The sequence below is a fragment of the Habropoda laboriosa genome, unplaced genomic scaffold (assembly GCF_001263275.1).
Source record: "Habropoda laboriosa isolate 0110345459 unplaced genomic scaffold, ASM126327v1 scaffold243, whole genome shotgun sequence".
In the NCBI taxonomy this organism is placed as follows: domain Eukaryota; kingdom Metazoa; phylum Arthropoda; class Insecta; order Hymenoptera; family Apidae; genus Habropoda; species Habropoda laboriosa.
The window spans coordinates 116,946-137,714 of record NW_017100433.1 but is presented as its reverse complement, the minus strand read 5'-3'; the positions used below and the strand labels follow the sequence as shown (position 1 = coordinate 137,714).

General features: G+C 34.8%; 4 protein-coding genes across 4 annotated transcripts; 2 read left to right on the top strand and 2 right to left on the bottom strand.

The window, feature by feature from the left end:
- Positions 1-337: 337 nt before the first annotated feature.
- LOC108575889 (pre-mRNA-processing-splicing factor 8) lies at positions 338-11,763 on the bottom strand. The gene is given in 29 exon segments (XM_017938812.1): positions 338-633; positions 744-898; positions 1,000-1,124; positions 1,225-1,428; positions 1,512-1,893; positions 2,649-2,842; positions 2,939-3,226; positions 3,322-3,493; positions 3,589-3,783; positions 3,888-4,079; positions 4,167-4,456; positions 4,547-4,694; positions 4,803-4,972; positions 5,066-5,392; positions 5,491-6,055; positions 6,122-6,507; positions 6,594-6,974; positions 7,074-7,364; positions 7,511-7,717; positions 7,793-8,071; positions 8,074-8,297; positions 8,391-8,919; positions 8,989-9,094; positions 9,378-9,716; positions 10,014-10,229; positions 10,343-10,507; positions 10,617-10,785; positions 10,993-11,227; positions 11,685-11,763. Coding segments are annotated over 28 exon segments (7,074 nt in total). The 5' UTR covers positions 11,213-11,227; positions 11,685-11,763; the 3' UTR covers positions 338-478.
- Positions 11,764-12,375: 612 nt separating this feature from the next.
- On the top strand, positions 12,376-15,356 carry LOC108575799 (ribosomal protein S6 kinase beta-1-like). The gene is made up of 14 exons (XM_017938695.1): positions 12,376-12,497; positions 12,559-12,828; positions 12,906-12,946; positions 13,060-13,234; positions 13,295-13,378; positions 13,446-13,579; positions 13,720-13,782; positions 13,869-13,997; positions 14,120-14,210; positions 14,301-14,417; positions 14,506-14,637; positions 14,702-14,809; positions 14,878-15,056; positions 15,183-15,356. The coding sequence occupies exons 2-14, from the start codon at positions 12,742-12,744 to the stop codon at positions 15,253-15,255; spliced, it is 1,413 nt and encodes a 470-aa protein (XP_017794184.1). The 5' UTR covers positions 12,376-12,497; positions 12,559-12,741; the 3' UTR covers positions 15,256-15,356.
- Positions 15,357-17,486: 2,130 nt separating this feature from the next.
- LOC108575826 (corepressor interacting with RBPJ 1) lies at positions 17,487-19,487 on the bottom strand. Its single transcript, XM_017938731.1, has 6 exons — positions 19,327-19,487; positions 19,139-19,233; positions 18,816-19,066; positions 18,599-18,725; positions 18,356-18,487; positions 17,487-18,277 (listed from the first exon to the last, which is right to left on the bottom strand). Exons 1-6 carry the CDS (start codon positions 19,396-19,398, stop codon positions 17,752-17,754), a joined length of 1,203 nt encoding a protein of 400 aa, XP_017794220.1. The 5' UTR covers positions 19,399-19,487; the 3' UTR covers positions 17,487-17,751.
- A 179-nt stretch (positions 19,488-19,666) lies between these two features.
- LOC108575853 (sesquipedalian-1) lies at positions 19,667-20,708 on the top strand. The gene is made up of 2 exons (XM_017938767.1): positions 19,667-20,257; positions 20,337-20,708. Exons 1-2 carry the CDS (start codon positions 19,964-19,966, stop codon positions 20,706-20,708), a joined length of 666 nt encoding a protein of 221 aa, XP_017794256.1. The 5' UTR covers positions 19,667-19,963.
- Positions 20,709-20,769: the final 61 nt, after the last annotated feature.

Below are 20,769 nucleotides of genomic sequence, written 5' to 3'. Positions count from 1 at the left end.
ATGTTCGTTAAGAATATAACTTCTACCCTGCCATACGTGCTTTCTTCTCATAACCAATAAGTTCTAGTATTAAAAACTGTATTCACGTTTTATGTCATCAAGTGTATCGAATTGTGCTTTTATAAGCTAAGAAAGTAACAAAACAGTGTCGTTATGTATCTCAAAAGAATGTGTATTATCTGAAAATTTTGTACATTTTCCGTACATACACGTCTGAATTAAACACGAATTATACATATATTTTATTTTAAAATGATATTAAAGTATAGTACAAAATAATTAATATCTAAAATAATATTACACCGAGCTTATCGATTAAACTATGCTACTACAAGTCCGTAACCGTGTTATTCGTGTCAAATGCATAAACATCTAAACACCATTTCTCACCCGTTTACCACGTACGAACGAAAAGAAACTTTCCTTTCTTTCTTCTTCCCTTCCTTCCTATTTTCCTTTTATATCTTTTCTCATCCCTTTAAGCAAATACATCTTCTCTATCGGCTCCGACGCCTTCTCCATCTTCCAAACTGGAGAAATTTAAGAAATGGGCAGGTCTATGGATCTCGTGATAAAATTCCTTCGGGTTCGCCAATTGCAGTTCGTACTTCATATTCGGATCGTGTCTTACACCTGTGATCGTACGAGAAAAATAACAATTTCATTGTGTCTGACTGTTCATCCCCGTCGACAAACAAGTCGTCTTATACTGTATATACACTAGACAAACAAGCGTGTCTTACCCATAAAGTTATAGTTCCAGGATCCTTGACTCGGAACCATAAAGAAACCAAGGAAACGATCGGACAACAACATTTGTACTTTCTCATAATGACTAGGTAGATAACCTTTAGGATTATTTCCCTTGTCGGTATTTTGCTTTCCCCATTCAAAACCACTGTGAAGTAAACCCAGAGTTTCGTGACAACATACTTTTTCAAAAGTTTACGTATCTTTGGCGTGACGATAATCACATTTCATCCAACAAAATATACAAACCTAGGTGTTAATTTGTACGCTGTAAGGGAACAGGATCCTGGTGTAAAACTGCAAGTAATAACGATAGTCTTTTCTCCATCCCAAATTGGATTTTCTGCCATTATTCGAGCATGCGTAGATATATCCTAACGGAACATGACGAAAAACAAAATAATACAAATTCACACATACTGCGCAATCGAGAATTTACAGCTAATCAATACAACGAGTAAATATGTTACGAACCTGAGGTGATAATTGCGGTAGCTCGTTAGGTTGAGTATGAATCCAACCGAGAGGCTCCATCTCCTTGAGGTATTGGTGATTTGGAAGCGTACTAGGTAAGTGAACCGTTTGATGAGTTCCCCACTGTGGAGCCATAACTATACATCGTATTTCTTTTACTTGTGGATTATCCGGTGGGCTAATACCATACAAATATCCTGCGATCTACACCAGTAATTCAAGACAATGCGTGTACATGTATTTTTAGCAACTTGAATAATCTTGTAACAAATCTTGTATTTATATACCTGTGCTCGCAAGTCCGAAATAGTTACGAATTTCTTGAGAACATTCTTTGGTAAAATGTAAGTGTAACCAGTCTCTTTGATATCGTCCGACGACACGTATATATGATTGGTCCGCAAATGTAAATTAGTAGCAGAAATTGCTCTTACTCGCCATTCTGTCTTCGAACTGAATGTTTGTGTTTCGTAATTGGAAGTCGTAGCTGTGATAATTTCGTCGCCATGTTTGTTCACTGTTCTTGTAGTCGTTGCTGTAAGCTGCGACTGTTCCTTCGTTTGCTTTTCTATTTCAGCGATTTGTTGACGTTGTGCGGATGGTGCGCTAATTTCCATACCCAAGATAATATCTCGAATTTCCGATTGAGTCAGTGACGCGACATTCACACTAAAAACAACAATTTTACAATTTTAAAGCTCTCAAATAGCTATACAGGGTGTCTCGTAACTCCTCGAACACCCGGAAATGGGGGGTTGCTGGAGTGACTCTGAACAACTTTTTCCTTTACCAAAATGTTGTTTGAAGCTTCATTTTTGAATTATTAACGAAAAACACTGGCTAATCAGAGCGCGCGTAGAGTCCGCGCCCAGGCACGGAAGCGCTGACTCTCATCCGCGCGCGATCGTGATCAAATGCGTATAGCTTCGTTTTTGAATTATTAACGAAAAACACTGGCCAATCAGAGCGCGCGTAGAGCCCGCGCCCAGGCACGGGAGCGCTGACTCTCATCCGCGCGCGATCGTGAACAAATGCGTACGCGTGACTTCTCGGTTATCGATCGCTGTCAAAAAATTTTCACTTTGCACCGCTATTTTTATAAGGCTTAGAGAAATGGTTTTTTTGCCGTCATTCCCACGTTTGTATAAATTTTTGAAAAAATTGCAATTAGTCGGAATCGCGCGCGCGCGAATGAGCCTCTGTTCTCCGTCCCTGAGCGCGGGCTCTACGCGCGCTCTGATTGGCCAGTGTTTTTCGTTAATAATTCAAAAATGAAGCTTCAAACAACATTTTGGTAAAGGAAATAGTTGTTCAGAGTCACCCCAGCAATCCCCCATTTCCGGGTGTTCGAGGAGTTACGGGACACCCTGTATACTCTGCACACATATCTGGTTGTGAAAAACAACCAGTCGCGCCACACATACTTGTTCTTCTTTCCGTAATCAGCCAAAATCAGATCTTTCAGTTGTACTTCAACTTTAATCCATTCATCGTCCGTCAAAGAAGGCCATATATGATGTGGTTCTGTTATGGTTGTCTTGTCAGGCTTCAGTACAACTTTTGTTCTTTCAGTGTTAACGTGTAACGCGCGGAGAATAAGAATTAAACGTGAAAACGCCTGTTAAAAAGGTGCGAAACATACAAAATATCAACCCACAAATGTCGATAGAAAAGGGAGGAACAGTTGAAAATGTGGGGAATTAACGATAATTACCGTATACGACGAAATTGTTTTCAACCAGTCGTCGTATAAATTGAATAATACCATTTGTGGTTCTGTTGCTTTCAAGATTAAATCGCCAAACTTTTCGACTTTCAAACAAGCCTGGAACGGCAACTGAAGCTCCGATCCTTTGATAACGATATTAGGGAAATCAAGTAAATGTACTTCCAACGGATCCAACATTCCCTTTCTGGTTACTATAATTTGCTTCGGTTGTTCCTCTACCGGTAAGGATCGAATAAGTGCAGCCACTTCTTCCGCAGTTTTCCACTTTGCCAACTGCAACCAACCGATATAACGTCTCGTTCATGAAACGAGAAAATTCTTTCGTCACAGTTCAGCCTACACGTGCACGTTAAATACATTTCACATACCTGACCTAAACGCTTTTGACCAGCCCAAACGGACGTATGAATAATCTTTAAAAACAATTGACCAGTCCGAGGGTTGAAAATAAAGATCGCTCCATTTATAGGCTTTGTGGTTAAATTGCCCTCGAACGTTTTGTGAATTGTAACGCGATAAACGTTCGTATCGTCCACGAACCTAACAAATTAGATCGATTAGAAACTTTTAAGTGACTCTATCTTTCTATTTGCATACATACGTATGTATGTATATCTAAGGGAAAATATAAATACCAAATGATTTGATTCGAAAACAGTTCTCCGTAATTTTGTGAAGAGAGATACGGTTCTGTAGGTTCCGATGAATAAAGCTGTAACGCTTTTCTAATGCGTTCTCGTAACACGTACAGAGCTGGATTAGCCTTCATTATCTTTGCCATTGCTTGCTGTATAAGAGGTTTACATCCTGGGAACCAGTTACCATACGCGCTATTAAACAAAATTAGTACGTTTAAGAAGCGTAATGGTCTTCTTTTATATACTCTTATACATATACCTATTTAAAAATTATATTCGACCGTTCAGATATGTACCTGTGCAAATTATACGCTAAATCAATAGCAATTAGCAATCCTGTCGGTGATGGATAAATAGACATATTGTCTGTTGTATAATCTAAGAATTTCGCTCTAGCATATCTTTCAATATCGTGAGAATCGTAATCTCCCCATCTAAGTTGTACGTCGATCCAATACTTTTGCGTGGTAGTGTTATCCATAAGATCTCTGTTCGAAAAAGCGAGTCACCATTTGTAAAAAGGTAAACTACGAAATATAACAGAATCAATGATAGAGAAGAAAGTTATTCGTTACTTTGAATCCGCGAGTAGCGATGGTCTAGAAACGTTCCATTTATATGCAGAGAAAAGTAAAATATCAGCGCAAGAAGAGTTCATCTTGTACGATTTTCTCGGATGTATAGTCTCCTTTTGTACGGTCTCGATTTCTAACGCATCCAATTCTTGATCGAAAACTTGACACAGATCCATTACGATCGATTCGTGCACCTTTTGCCACAAGTGGGCACGGAATATTTGAATCAATGAAATCTTCAACGTAGGAATTTTACCGTGCATAAATATTCCTGTCAAGTCCAGTTGCACCTAATAACAAACAAGAGAATCCACTTACTTCGAAAATATGCTTCAAATTCAAAGTAAACGTAATTACGAGTAATCAGCAATGTACTTTACCTGAAAACCAACATATACGTTTGCCCTGTTAATAGTCGGTGACCACCATAAGGTGAATCGACGATTTGGAATTTGATTCAAACCCGACCTTTGAGCGTTAGTTAATTTCTTGTATTTCATCGATTCTTCAAAGCCGGATGCTTTCTCCCTAAATAACGGGAAGAACAACAGGGTAACACGTTGTTAGCATTTTAATTCTCAAAGTGTCGATTTTCAAACAGTTTCCCTGTGATTTCGAGAATTTGGAAAATCTTACCAGAAAAGACCTTCCCAAGTTGGAAAGTACGTTCCCTTGAAGAGCGTATGCTCTAAGATACCTTCTACACCGCCGAGAGCCTGTATCATATCTGTTCTGTAATTATTCAAGTTCCATAGTTTGCCGTCGTGACGTTGATGGGTCCACCAGAAAGGATTTTGTTTCAACACCTATAAAACGTATACATAGAATACAGAGTTTTTACGCACGTAAAGAGCACTGTGCATAAAACACGTTTTCTAAGAACGTAGGTAACAAGGTACCTGATACTGTTTAAATTCGGTACGTATTCTCCAACCCTTATCGTAGGCGAGAGTGTGCCTGTCTTTCTGGAACAATGTATTTATTCTAGGAATACCACGATCCCAACTATCTTCGAGATCTTCCAACGTGAGCCTACGATTTTGGGCATTGGCTTCTTGTCGCTTCAACGCATATTCCGCCCACACTCGCTGCGAGTCTATAAACTCAGATTCCCAAGGTTGAATGTATCGATATAAATTTGGAATTAACTGATCTTCATCGTGACTCATGCCCGAACGGAAATGTGTAATACCAACGTCGGTTTGTTTCGACCATCTTAAATCCGACTAAAAAAATAATTTTATATGTTTTTGGATCATACATTGAAAAGAATCGAGGCACCAACTATCGATACCAGTTGCTTCTGGAACGAGCAGCAACCTACCTGAGGTATGAGCACATGTCCCATCGAAAGCATACCCAGTCCACCGAGTTCTTTCGGCGTGTAAAACACTACCGGTGGAAATCGCGAGGGCATTTTTGAATTAAGACCAATCTTAATTCGCGTTTGAATTTTATTTTCACACTTAACCAATAAATCTAGAAGCTCCTGAGTGTTTACCACAGCTTCACGGAAATAAGTCATCAGTCCGATCAACGCGGTATTCCATTTGTTAACGATCTTCGTGAAAGTTGTGGATCCAGAAGCCATAAGAATTTGTCTAACTCTGTTGTGAAACCGTTGCAGACTTTCGTCATCGACCCTCAAGAAGCACTGAGCCGTTCTTTCTTTCGTTATTTCATTTTGCAAGTTCCACACGCCATCCCTGTGTGTAAACTCTTCGTGCGTAGTTCTACATTTTGGTAAAATCCTACATTCGAATCCACTCATGTTGAATAGTAGATTAGGATTATCTTTACTATATACGCTAACAAAACTGTTCTCCCATTGTATCGTAGTTGTGGACCGGGGTAAACGATTTTTAATGTCCCAAAATACAGCTCGACCTCTGTAAATTAAAAAGAGTTAATCTAATCGGATGACGATATTGTACAAGTTAGAAATATCTGCTTACAAATTCACATCGTGCTTCATAAGTCGCATTCGTGCATCTCGAGGCCAACATTTTTTATTATTATAACCAACGATATTTTCATTATTAGGGTCCGGATGTTCCGTCAAGTATCTCTGAATCAGATCTCTTGCCTCATCCGCGGAGAATCTCAAAAACAAATGTATCCTATCTACGTATCTGCAGTATAACCTAATGGGATGCGCCGTTTCCGAAGCTACGTCTTGGAAAGTTAAAAAGTCGTTTGGCATTTGAGGAGGACCAGCCATTTCGCTGGCTCTTTGCAATCCAAGAACCAACAAGTCCAACACCAAGCCATAATATTGCGCTATGAATGACGCAAACTGCAATCCTCTAATTATTCCGTAACTGTTCGTATGGTTCATATCCTAAACAACCATAATGTATATTTTTCTTTCTTATATTGCTAATCAGAAATAAATAATAGTGCATTTTAACGAAAGAAAATAAATACCTTATAATTTATGACAACGTTATTCTTTGCAGTCATATAATCGGCTATATTATGATCAACAATTAATCGAAGAAGTCTATTCAACAACGTCAGATCGATTTTTTCATACAATTTTTCAAACTTTGATTCTAATAACACATTACATTCTCCCTCGCTAACATCCCAAACATCTTGTAGATTATTAATACCCTGACACCATTTGTAGACCAAGAGAGGAGGTGGTTCTGTATCCGAAGGTTTAACCCACGGCGGAAACAACCTTCGTTTGTCCGCTTCGTACCATAAATATTGATCCAAGTAAGCATCTGTGATTTTCTCAAGAGGTTCAACATCGTAAACCGGAATTAAGTGACTGTAAAGATCCATAAATTCTATGCCCACCTGTAAAACAAAACAGATAAAGAGGTGAACTGAAGTGAACACAACAAAAAACCTGGACAAATTATAAAACGAAAGACAAGTGATTTTGTAAAATACTACCTCTTTGAATGCTCTTTGAGTTAAAAGATGACGTTTGATTCTAGAGAGTGCTTCGTGCGGATTATCATATGCCTGTTCGATCAAACCAAGTTCTTCACGTTGACTTTGATTTAACCTCGATTTCACGCTATATGCTTCTTTTAAACGTTCCAAAGCTAATATCAAAAGTTTGGTATCATGTTTGTAAGATAGTGGTGGGAAAGGTATAGGAGCGAATCTTCTGGATTCCAACCAATGTACAGTTGTGGTATATATAGCTACTGCTTCTTCCGGTGAAATGTACGGACCATCCTGCGTGCGTAATAAATATTAAAACTGAGACGCTATACGATAGCATGGGATCAACGTTGATCGTATCGCGGTAGTTTAGTAACAGATTTGATTAATATCGCAAACTTCGTTATTTATCCTTCAAAACTGTTCGTGTATATGTATACCTTCAAATAATTGTGTTGCCGTTCTTGTTCGGCTTTAAGATAGAGACGTGTGAGACGTCCAAGATTCTTTTTACAAACAGTTTTATCCACAGTCGCTCCACGTCTAATACGTTCTCGATTATAATGCGCGGTATTCGTCCACCAATCTGCTTTCATTTTAACATAACGAAGGATCATATTCTCAATCGGTATTGGTAATCCAGGAACCTGTGGTAGGAAATGGTAGTTAAGAAATCATCATCGAAACACAGTGATGTCCGTAATCAATTATCGAAGACGAACCTTCCAAGGAATGTTAGCCTTCCAACATCTCCATGCCTCGCTGAGGTGTTGAAGTATCGTACGAGCTTTATTTTGTTTAATTCCCTCTGGCATCATGTCAACGATATCGTGCATTACGGATGCTCTTAGTTCAAGATCGAAATGCGATTCCACCCGTTGTTTCGTCACAGTTTTCGCAACCCCCTTCGAATGACGACCTTCGAATTGTCTAGACAACAAATTGCCCAACCATCTTTCCAGTAACGGAGTGATTCCCCTCATGAAGAAGAGCCATACTCTCCGTTAAAGCGGTAATAAATTAAATGTTTCAAGTCTTTGCACATTCTGATTTGTCTCATCAACTTATATTTGTATCGATACATTCCAGTCAATTGTCCAACGTGCGCGAAAATATATTGTAATCCGTCCGCGAGTTGGAACGCGTCAACATTATTCAAACGATACTGTACGTGAGAATCGATGATCAATTTTGTCAAACGCAAAATCTCGCGACACAAATGGAAAGCTGAAAACATCAAATTGATCTCTAAGAATCTTGAAGCAACAAAATGCAATTGCGAAATATACATACGTGTCGGTAACAGACAAAAATATTTACCATTTCCGAATCTAGATTTTTTTCTTTCTTTCGTTGTTAGTGTTTTAACCGGTTTCAGATTGAAATTATAATCCAAATGTAAATAGTTCAAGTTTTTTCTATGAATGAGTAAATTCAACATGTTATATCCCTGTCTGCATACTTGTAGACCAGCTTCGACCCAATCGATCGTAGTAGTTTGGAAAAATTTCGTTGATTTGAATGAACGGAATAGATAACGTTTCTTCTGCGGTTTAGGATGCCTATGTTTCAACGCGTTCAACACAAAGTATTTCAACAGCTTTTGATAGCTGACCCGAACTTTAACAGGTTGTCCCGGTGGACAGTGCTCCCTGTACCAAGATTTCACTAAAGGAATGTCGATGGCTCTTCTCGTTCTACCAGAACGGGTATTAAATGGCCTGGGTGCCCATAGCAAAGCTATTCCGTTTGCCGTATTATCGGTGTATAACGGCGTCTCTTGAAGGAAGGGTTGCACTTCTTCAGGAAGCACGAAGTCTTCATCATCTTCAATTTGTGGTTCCACGGTCTAAAACATATGTGTAATCATTTTAATAAAGTTTATTCAAATTAATACATTAAATAATATTATCCTTACCTTCAGCGAATTTCTGTGAGAGATAGGATTGATCAAAGGATCGAAATAAAATGCGGGTAAATCGGGATCTTCAGTTTTTATATAAACGACATTTGGAGCGTGATACCTGGAAATGCAATATAAAACTGAACTAGAGGCCAATAGTGGTGACAGTGTCATAGAATTATATACAGTATCAATTGAAATTATACATTTACACAAATTTTATGAAGGCTGTAGGTGACTTCAGCAGTTGCCTTTTACACTTTACAAAAGATACGAATAACAATCACCGCTTCTTTTCTCTACCACACTGCTAGTAAGACTTTAATATACTAAATACAGACGAGTCTCAAAACTTGTGTGGAAAATGTCAAGTATAACAACAAAGGAATGATTTTATTACTTACCATGATAAATGTACAAAATGTGGCATATTATTGTACAAATATGGGAACGCGATACGATACTCTGTTCTTATAGGCTGTCTAATGATAATTTTATTGATATCGTTAAACTCGTTCCAATCTTCATCGGCTGCATTTGAATCTTTCACCAGTGGCTCAAATTTTGGACCACCTGGTATAGCCATATTTAACGCCTTTGCGGTGAAAAATGATTTTGGGTCAAATAGATAAAAAAAGTTTTGATCCACCAAATCCGTTAATAACTGATTAGCCAAACGATATAAAGTTGCCATCTGTGGTAAAGTCAAGTTCCACCTTCGATAAGTGGACCCATTTACGTGCCTGCAATATTACTAACGGTTAAACACAACTTTGATAAACAATGATTACATTTTAATATGAGAACGGTCAATTCAGTATAGCGTTTCGTCCAGCTAATAGTAACTCGTAGTACTCATCTCGGATAAGACTATCGAATTATTACAGCCATCAACTCACATGTTAGTTGATTTCAGGACCCCTACGCGGTTCATCACAAAGTATCAATACACTACGCGTTACCGCATGAATAAAAAATTATTAACGTTTATCAAATGTAATAAAACGATTCTAATTTAATTTACAAAATTTATCACCTACTTAGTGCCAACAAGTGGTTTATGCTCATAAAACCATGAAGCCACAGATTCATCTTCTTCCGAGTCAAGTTCAATCTGAATGGCTTCCAAAGGTTCTACATCTAAAACATTATCCGCGTAATCTAACGGTGGTTCTTCGTCATCAAAAGGTGGAAATCTCATTCTCTTGAAATGCCTACGGTCTCGTTTCTCTCTTCGCATCATAATCCACATTGTACTGTACAACACAACCGCAAAAGCACAACGAAATTAAATTATGTAAATTAATATGCTATAATTAAAAATTAATGTCCCAGAAGTGGGCAAACAAACGAAATGTTCTTGGCTTACCCCCATTGAGCAATATACACAGGTTCTATAACCCAAGGAATTTCATTTACAAATGTAATTGCACCTGTGATATGATAGAGAACCTTTACATCTCTAATTTGTTCCCAGGGCATAGGCATATTTTCCAAAAGTTTCATAACTGCATGAGGCATATATTTTAATGCACTAAAATAAAATTAACAGTATTTTTAATAATCGTTAATCTTTTTTCCTCATTATTACCTATCAATATATAGGCAAAAATATCCATTACTAAACAATCACTGATACTTACCCTAAGTAAACACGTTTGTCATGTCTATATTTACGACTGCTCATGTCTCCATGATCTCTAATGATTTTTCTTATATGCTCTGGAGGCATATCTTCCTTCTGAGCATCCACAAAACCAAATTTTCTTTTCTCAGCGAATCTTTTTGATTGAAGTTGTTGCCATTTTTGTGCTAAAATTACACAAATATTCAGATAATATACATAAGCATATAAAAATGTCCTTTACTTGAACTATGCCTAAGCATTATATTTTTAATCTTTATACTACTGGGCAAACCACTATAATTATACATCTTATTATACAGTTATTATTTCTTTTCCAATTGTGAATTATCATCTTTACTTTAAAAGCTGTATAGACACTAATCCTTAGATACCTTTTTCTTGAAGCTTATCTTCTGACAAAACTTCAGGTTGTTTAGGCATTTGTGGTAACGGCGGTCCTGCTATTGCTTGCATATGAGCATGATGCGCAGCTTGTGCATGTGCAGCTGCTTGAGCATGAGCCTGGGCTGCAGCTAATTGTGCATGAGCCTGTTGTTGAGCCATCATAGTGGCCCATGGATTTGGACCCAATAAATATGGTGGAATAGACATATTTGTGCTGAAAATCTATAATACAAAGGAACATGATTGATAAATCTGGTATTGAACTTAACCAAAGTATTACCTCGAGTATATGTAGTAAATTTAAACAATAAAAATATTTTAATCAATAAGTAGTGCTAGTATAGTTCGGATTTTCTCAAAATGCTTAATCTAGAATTATTCTGAAATAATAAAAATAACGGAGGCAAATACATGAAAATTAAGCACATTAAGAGTCGTATAACGTAAATAAATAATAAACAGTAACTACTGAGTCGATTGGCTATTTAAAAATTAAAAAGGTTAAAATAACGTAAATATATCGTGTTCGGATATCGTGTTGTGTAAAACGTTAGACGAGAAGCGTATATAATTACAATATTATAAGAATTTTTAACACATTTTTGTAGTAAATATTGATTATTATTATTACAGGATGTTGGAATATTTTAAAAGAAACGTCGATGAATTGTTAACTTACATCGATTTTATATAGAAGCAAACATAACCATTACGTTAGCGCATCAACACACTGTAGTTCAACGCCATTGTAGATATGTGAAACTAAGCCTCGTTACCGTTACTCTAAATTGTACCATATGACATTAAACTTAAAACAAATTGAAATCGTTCCAAACTACAACTTACTAATTATAATTCTCAGAATATATAACTCGATATTTTTACACTTCCTGTAATTTTGAGAAAATTACAGATGGCGTATTAATAATATTTTTCATTATTTACGTATTTAAGAATACATCAGTGGCATACGAAATATGAAACAATTAAAGCAAAGTGAGGGAACTTTGTCTAATATAAAATCATGTTAAATCCAATTTAGTGTTTTAAATTTAAATATTGAGAATATATTTATCATTAAACAAATAAATTTTATCGCGTGCAAAGGATATACCAAAATTTTGAAACTGAATAGGATATTAATTCATCATAGGGATTATATTTCTATTCAATCGATCATTAAAATCATAAAACTACATATAACTGTGTAGAAAGGAAACAAAGCCAACTTATAATATTTTGAATTTCACAAATTGACGCAAAACGTATAATTTTCTCTTTCAACTTTAGATTACAAACGAAACCTTTTAAAAATTTCCATGCACCTATCATATATTTTATGCTAGATTAGAATTAGCATTCCCGTTGAGTTATAGTTTGTGTCTGAAATACTCGAATCGTTTCGTTTCGTTTCTTTTTCAAAATTTCCCACATTTCTTTCTGATTATTTTGTCGTGAAAAAGAAGAAAAGAACGAAAAGGAAAAGAAAGATGTAAGTAAACCTCATAATATCACATACAATTTCATACGTAATTTATAATTCGCATTTGTAGATAGTTTAATGTATCCGCCACAAAATCAGTGTGGAACACGCAAATAAAGGGGAGTATAACATATCGTCGTATTTACGCATATACGTACTTATATACTTAGATATCTACGTTTTTCGAACGCATTACGATCAATTAAAGTTATCGACGAGAAAATTGTTTAAATGTGATTACGCCGTGAAAATAATGGCCGGAGTATTTGATATAGAATTGCACGAAGGAGATTCTATAAATCAGGACGACTCAGATGATGATATCGTCGAAAACAGAGAAGTTCGTTTCTTGTCAAACTTTTGATGAATTTTCAGTAATTGCTATCAAATCATTCATTTGTTTCGTTTCTTTTTTAGGATGAATATAATTATGCCACAAATGTAAATACCATATTAGAGTAAGTGTTTAAAATGTTAAAAGTATGTGACATTGACTTCCTTAGTTGGATCATATTTACCAAATAATAATAATGTTAAAATAAAAACAAAAACGTTCATTTTTCTTTTATAGATCTGATAATTTGGAAAGAGTTCAGTTATCAGAACAAAATCTGAATGCAGGTCAGGAGAAAACTGGTCCTCAAGACTTTGAACTATGCAAAATTCTTGGGAAAGGTGGATATGGAAAAGTTTTTCAAGTGAAAAAAGTTACTGGGAAGGACAAAGGCAGTATCTTTGCTATGAAGGTAAATATTTTTATACATACACATGCATATAAAAAGCTTTATAGTTCTTTCTTTTCATAGGTGTTACGAAAAGCATCCATCATAAGAAATCAAAAGGACACAGCTCATACAAAAGCAGAAAGGAATATTTTAGAAGCAGTAAAAGTATGTAAATTCTATTGGGGTTTAATACCGAGGAAGAAAATATTCACTTGCTGTAACATTATTTCAGCATCCCTTCATCGTAAACCTAATGTACGCATTCCAAACTGGTGGTAAATTATATTTAATTTTGGAATATCTATGTGGAGGAGAACTTTTCACATACTTAGATAGAGAAGGCATTTTTCTAGAAGACACAGCTTGGTAAATTAACTAATTCTGGAATAATTCTTTAATAATCTATTATACATGCAGATAAGTTTCCTATATGTACAAAAATTTTAAGATCATTCAAACTAACGCATACTTCTTCTATTATCTATTTTCGTATTTTGTATTTGTAGCTTTTACCTGTCTGAAATTATACTCGCGTTGCAACATCTCCATAATCAGGGCATCATATACAGGTATATAATATTCTTTAGTCGTTATTCCTATTTAAAAGGTATAATTACAGGTTATAATTACAATTATTACAATATTATTTCTACAGAGATTTGAAACCAGAAAATATTTTATTGGATGGTGAAGGTCATGTTAAATTAACAGATTTTGGTCTGTGCAAGGAACATATAGAAGAAGGTACAGTAACGCATACATTTTGTGGAACCATAGAATACATGTAAGTAAAAATTTTCCTTTACATTAATTCAAAGTCTCATTAGTGAATGATTGTTAATTGAAAATGGAATATAATTTTACTCAATATATCTGTATCATAATTGTTATCATTAATGCTTTCAGGGCACCAGAAATTCTAACAAGGAGTGGACATGGAAAAGCAGTTGATTGGTGGAGTTTAGGTGCCCTGATGTTTGATATGCTTACTGGAATGGTATACAAATTAAATAAATAACGAAGTATATGCTTTTTAAAATATGAGGATTGGATCCAACGGCGTACTTATATACATTCTTGCTTGCAGCCACCGTTTACAGGAGATGACAGACGAAAAACGATCGAGAAGATTTTACGTGGAAAATTAAGTCTTCCGCTTTACTTAACACCAGATGCAAAAGATTTAATACGAAAATTATTAAAGGTATCCACCAGATTCTCTTTACCCTAACATAACGTTTCCATTTATTTAATTATTCATATTATGTATACGTGTTACGTATCAATTACAGAGACAAGTATCGCATAGACTTGGATCCGGACCCGAAGATGCTGAACAAATTATGAACCATAATTTTTTTAAACATATTAATTGGCAAGATGTAATTTCACGAAAATTAGAACCTCCTTTTAAACCATCATTAGTATGTATCATTAATTCGAATAAAACACGTTACAACAGTGAATAAAATTTTTGAATGTTCGTAGAAAAGCGCCGATGATACATCGCAGTTCGATGAGCAATTTACGGCAACTGTACCAGTTGACTCTCCAGTTGAAAGTACCTTAAGTGAATCCGCTAATATGATCTTTCAAGTAGGTATAAGATATGCTGAAAATTTATCACTGGAACAATAAAATGACATTGAACGAAATGCTTATAGGGTTTTACATATGTAGCACCCAGTGTCTTGGAAGAAATGTGTGCCCAACCAAGAGTCGTAAATGCTAGGAGTCCCCGCAAAGGTCTTTTATGTACAGGATTTAGTGGAAGTCTTCACAGTTTGTCATCAAGGTCGCCTGATGGACACCTTCGCGCAGCATCCCATTTTCACCAACACAGGTACTTTCAAATTTGTCATTCTATTCACCACGATAAAAAGTATACGTGCTTTATATGTAAATTCAATAATAATGATTCATCATCTTCCAAAATATTTACTTGAAACGTTATTTCTTTTATTTCTAGGCATCACGTGGTAGGTTCAAATAATATGGAAGATACCGAAATGACGGATATAGGTCCGCTTCTTAATTTTTAAGCATTATGTAGTAAATTTAAATGATATGGAAAATATCGAAATGACAAACATAGGTCAACTATGGCATCATTTATAGCGGTACATAAATGCATAAACATATGCAGGAGGAAAGGTTGGACTTTTACCTTAGGCTGAGTAGAATGTTCGTAAAATCAGTTTCTAGCTTATTCGTTCTTCATTTTCACAGTCCAACAATTAAATTTTATTGACAAATTTCATACATTTTGTTTACGTATATATTTACAAAACAAACGATTCTAAACGTTATAAAAAGTTACGCTTCTAGAGCAGCGATGCTACGCGCATACAAATCATACGTAGGCCTGTACCTGCTCTCATGTGATTGATGATTATTTGCAGTTGTAAAGAAGTAAAAATTCGTGCGTTTTCCTTATGTAAATATGTGTAGGTTTCTGGTAATAAGTACATTTTGTTTACACAAGGCACTGTATCGTGAAACTATTTAAGAGATATTTTTGATGACATACTAGCTTATGATTATCAAATGAATATACATCCTTTAAAAAATTCCGATTCACCAACTAATACGAGTTTATCGTTAGTATATGAAATAAAAGGAGCGAACGTTCAATGTGAATACACTTCGAAATCTATTTGAAAGTTCGAAAAATATACGGTTTCTTCGAGACGCGTTACTTATGAAAACGCATAGATTGTGCAAGATTTTAAATATTTTATTCGGTTAATTGTGTAATTTGAAAACAAAGGAAAAAGAAACAAATATGCAAATGTACATTCCAAAATAATTTAAATTTCTTAGACACGATAAACGTCGTATCGAGTTCATTATAGATCATGCTGATTAAAACTAGATTATTGAATACCGCTAACTTTGAAAGTCACGTTCTGCCATTAGGATAAAGTTGATTCCTTTAAAGTACCATGTTACATTAAACGAAAAGAGAGTAAGAGTAAGAGAGAATGAGGGAGTGAGAAGAACGAAATAACAGTGTACAAGTAAAAATTGTATCGATCTTTGTTATAGTAGAATCGGAGGAGAATTACAAACGGATATATTTTTCGTTACCAAACATCGTCGGTGAAAACGGTGAGTCGTAAATATCGGCAAGTTTTGAATGAGAAAGGGAAGGCAAACGAAGTGGGGGGTGGTCAGGATTGTACACAATATCCCATTTTAGGATTAAAGCTTTAAAAATATATTTTGCAATGGGAATAATGCGAATGAATGCGGTCCTGACTGAGATTCGAATATTTTTCCCAAAATATTTCTTTCAACTTCTTATTTGTTCCGTTTTTCAAAATATACGTATATTTGATACTTGGCCAAATTTATGACTCGTTTTTATACGTTTTCCATTGACCATGTATAACTTATGCATGTGTTGTATCTATAATGCCTCGATAGACTACGATAGACTGCGATAGACTACGATAGATTACCATTTCCATTCACTAAACCAACCCGATTCTACTTTCTGCAGGTAATCATTGTGAAAGTGACAATTACGAAAAAAATTCAAACTGCCCAAGTGTTCACAGCTACCAGCTGGATAGTATTAAATTTCACATAGAAAAACTTATGCACGCTCACCCACGCGCGCGTGTGTAGTAAATAAGTATGTAAAATTCTTGTTAATAGCTAATTATGTTATAAAAGTAAAATGTTGAGAGTGAGAAATTGATATCTTGTATGATAGGTATACAAAGGTTACGAAAAGGCTCTGTTGCTTTTTTAAAGACAAAATACAGTAATGATTTCACTTCTATATATACATATATATATAGAAGTGAACATTGCATTTTCAAATATACATATATATATAGGTGTCTTATAGTATTATTGTTTGAATTGAATTTAGTAAGAAGTAGAATATTTCACTGTTTTGGTATCTACAATTGGAAGGAAATACATATTGAGATGCTTTAGGGCTTAGTTAGAATTTCACACTGAAATTTGTTCTTTCAAATTTACGTAGGTAATGTTCTAAAATGAAATCATTCTCATGTATATAATGTTATAATAGAAGACCCGTTTATGTATTTATTAAGCAGTTACTGTTTCTTGAAAAAATTTTTCAAAACGAAAATTCTACTAATACTTAACGATATTAATGTTAAATATCCATAACAAAGTATCAATCATAGCCATTTACAGATGAATTAATATAAGTTTAAAATAATATTTGTTTGAAACATTTCTTTAAACAAATCTCTTTCCATATAAAATATTTATGAAGATTCATATTCATTCTAAGAAATAGAAACTTTTTCAACTGTAATTTCTGTTATGCACATGATGCTTATTAAAATAGTTTAGTAAGTATAAGAATTCTATACTATATTACGCTTTCTACTGCACGTGTGTGAGAAGTACATAACATACATGCATCTTAATTCATTTATCGTGTTCTGTGATTTATATGAGTAGGAAATACAACTGGCGCGTATATAAACTTTCATTACGTTGAATTACAATTTATTGTATACCTTTAATATGTAAAAACATAATTAATCTCAACATCGTCTTGTTCTTTTCCTATTTCGATTTTCACCATTTTTATCCTCCTTAAATTCGGTGACTTTTCTTTTTTTACGACTATCAGATTCTTTATCTTTACTTTCTTTCGTATCTTTTTGATGTGATTTCTTGTGTTTATACTTCTTTTTATGTTTCAATCCATTTCCGCCCTTTTGATTGTTTGTTTTACTTTTCTCTTTCTTTCGACGATGATTCGTAGAATTACCATTTGAAATGGAATTCGCTCGATTTTTCTTTCGTCTCTTTCTAATCTTTTTTGATGTACAATCATTAATATTTCTGATATCTGCACTACTTACACTAGTGCTACTGCTAGCAGTGGTGTTAGAACTGGTACTACTATTTGTATTCAAGGTACTACTACTTCTACTACTACTGCTGTTGTTGCTAGAACTGTTATCACTATCTGTATCACTGTTACTTTTTCTATGTTTAATTTGTTTCTTTTTCAATCTTCTCTTTTCTGCTTTCTTCGTCTTTCTTTCAAGTTGCTTTAGTTTTCTGCAATTATTATTATCTGAATTAGCTTCATCTTAAAATAAGTGTAATTGTTAACATATACCAATACTACATGCTTACTTTAATAACTTCTTTTTTTCCTTTTTGGAAAGAGTTTTCAATAATGTAATTTCCGATTGTTCTTCATCATCTGACACCATAAGATGTTCATGCTCAGGAACTCGTAAATGTTGTTGAGCACTAAGGGCAGACCTATTGGTAAAATGAAACGTGTTAAAAAAGAAATAGGACTGCTTATAAAGGAAAAAAGAATGGAAAGAAAAATAAATTTTTCTGACATGTAAAATTGTAATATAAACTGACTTTTTAAGTGCCAATCCATCCTCTCTCATTTGTTGAACTAGAGTTAAAGCATCTGGAGCTGATGGAGTTTGTGAATTATTTGCCATTACTACACTCATTGCTTGGCTATACAAGGGGCACTCTTTGTCTGTAATTAATATATTGTATTAAGCAGCTTGAATCTTTTGCATTAAATTTAATTCTATTTTTTCATTAGTTATTATGTTATAATACAAACCTGTATTTATATGTCCCCACTTGTGACATTTGATGCAACGGACATTGCGTACTTGTATACCAAATGGTTGATCTCGTATTTCACTATCCCCTTTACAATAACTTTCTCTTGGTGCATTGTACTTGCGTTGCCATTCAAATTTATATTCTGGCTCGTTATCTTCTTTTTCTCTCTCTTTTTTTGCTCCAGGTGGTGGTTCATACATAAAATTTACACTTAGCTTGTCCTTGCTTTCTTTACTCAACAAAGCTCTATAGTTAACAAAGTAAAACATTAGAAAAATACATTTCCGAATTTTACCAAAGAAATATCATTTGACTTACTTGTTATTGTGAAGGTCCTGTTCTTTTTCATATTGAACACGCAATTCCTCTTGCTTTTTTTTATAAGCTTCGGCTTGTTGTTCAGCCATCCATACCTTAGGGAAAAATAGAAGAAGAAAAAGTTATAATTTTAATTATTGTACGAACTATGAATAACCTAAGAAAAACGTATAACGTAGAAAACATACTCGTTTCAAGTTGTCTCGAGATGCTGGATGAAAAAACTTTTTACACATGTAATTATTGAATCCCTTTCCCATTTTGTGTTATTAAAGAAATACTTGTTAATATCCAATTGAATATAATCATCGAAGTCAACATCTACGATACGTGTCGAAGCACACGTATCTCATCCTCGTATCTTTTATTTCTAGTGTCAAGAAAGGTTAGTATGATTGTGAATATTGCAGTTTTCTGCGAAATTTTTCTAAACGTTTTAAGTATATCGTCATATAGCCTAGAATATATTTTAAAAATTGAAAAAAAGAAGAAAAAGTTATGTTGAATAGGAAAAAATATTGTTGCAACGCAGTGCACGACGGTATTGTAAATATTACGAAATTTTCTTGTATGCAATTGTATGTATATCAATCAGAATCATCTAGTTGTTTTGACGTACGTGGAAGGTTAACTTCGTCCAGCGTAAAGATTTAGTAAGGAAAAACAATTGTTTGTTATTAACAAGTATTTAGATAGATTGAAGAAAAAGAAGAGAGAGAGAGGGACGAGGAATTACGGAATATTAATAAAATTTGATTTAATCAGTGTTGAATAGTTTCGAAGTTATTTTATAATCGTCCGTTTAAAAACAGAATTTCAAATGCAATGAAAATAAACGAGAAAAACATGGTAGCTTTTGCAACTTCGGCAACACCAGTAGACCGTGAAGGTTGGTTAAATAAACGCGGTGAATTAAATCGTGGGTACCAAAGAAGATGGTTCGTTCTCAAGGGAAATATGTTGTTTTATTTCGATCGTCGCGGTGATAAAGAACCAGTAGGTATGATAGTTCTTGAAGGTTGTACCATCGAATTGGCGGAGGACGAGGAACAATTTGGTTTTCAAATTGTGTTTCACGGACCAAATAATAGAAATTATGCCCTCGCAGCAGAATCTCAGGTAAAAACCTTAGTTGTTTCTTAATTACATAGCATATCCTTCGTTAACATACAATAGATACATAGTTGTTAATTTTCAGGAATCCATGGAACAATGGATGAAAGCTTTGGCATGTGCAAGCTACGATTACATGAAGTTAATGGTAGCAGAATTACAAAGACAGTTGGACGCAGAAGAAGAAGAAGAGGAAGAAGACGAAACAACAATGGTGATGGCTCCCTCCCAATCTCCAAAAGCTCCTCCAAGGCAACGACATAATCCTTTTAATAGATCAGAGTTACATCATCGTTCGCAGAGTGTCAGATCTGCTCCTGGAAGGACGGAAAATGTGCCAAGAACAAGAATAACATTCCGTGAAATGCATAATATGTTCGGCAGGAGAATTTTGGCGGATTTAAACGAATGGAGGCATACAAGGAAAACTGCAGATACTCCCTTAATTAGTTTTTAATCGTGCTAATGATACGTGTGAATTGTAAATATTTAATTGGAAGTACAGTTTAGTACTTATT

Excerpts from the sequence above, each read along its gene's own strand:
- LOC108575799 (XM_017938695.1), top strand. The coding sequence starts at position 12,742 with ATGGCCGGAGTATTTGATATAGAATTGCACGAAGGAGATTCTATAAAT. Across the intron at positions 12,947-13,059 it reads AATGTAAATACCATATTAGA|ATCTGATAATTTGGAAAGAG; the intron begins GTAAGTGTTTAA and ends TTTCTTTTATAG. Across the intron at positions 14,810-14,877 it reads CCGCTAATATGATCTTTCAA|GGTTTTACATATGTAGCACC; the intron begins GTAGGTATAAGA and ends AAATGCTTATAG.
- LOC108575826 (XM_017938731.1), bottom strand. The coding sequence starts at position 19,398 with ATGGGAAAGGGATTCAATAATTACATGTGTAAAAAGTTTTTTCATCCA. Across the intron at positions 19,234-19,326 it reads CTCGAGACAACTTGAAACGA|GTATGGATGGCTGAACAACA; the intron begins GTATGTTTTCTA and ends TTTTTCCCTAAG. Across the intron at positions 18,278-18,355 it reads GAAAAAAAGAAGTTATTAAA|AAAACTAAAGCAACTTGAAA; the intron begins GTAAGCATGTAG and ends TAATAATTGCAG.
- LOC108575853 (XM_017938767.1), top strand. The coding sequence starts at position 19,964 with ATGAAAATAAACGAGAAAAACATGGTAGCTTTTGCAACTTCGGCAACA. Across the intron at positions 20,258-20,336 it reads CCCTCGCAGCAGAATCTCAG|GAATCCATGGAACAATGGAT; the intron begins GTAAAAACCTTA and ends GTTAATTTTCAG.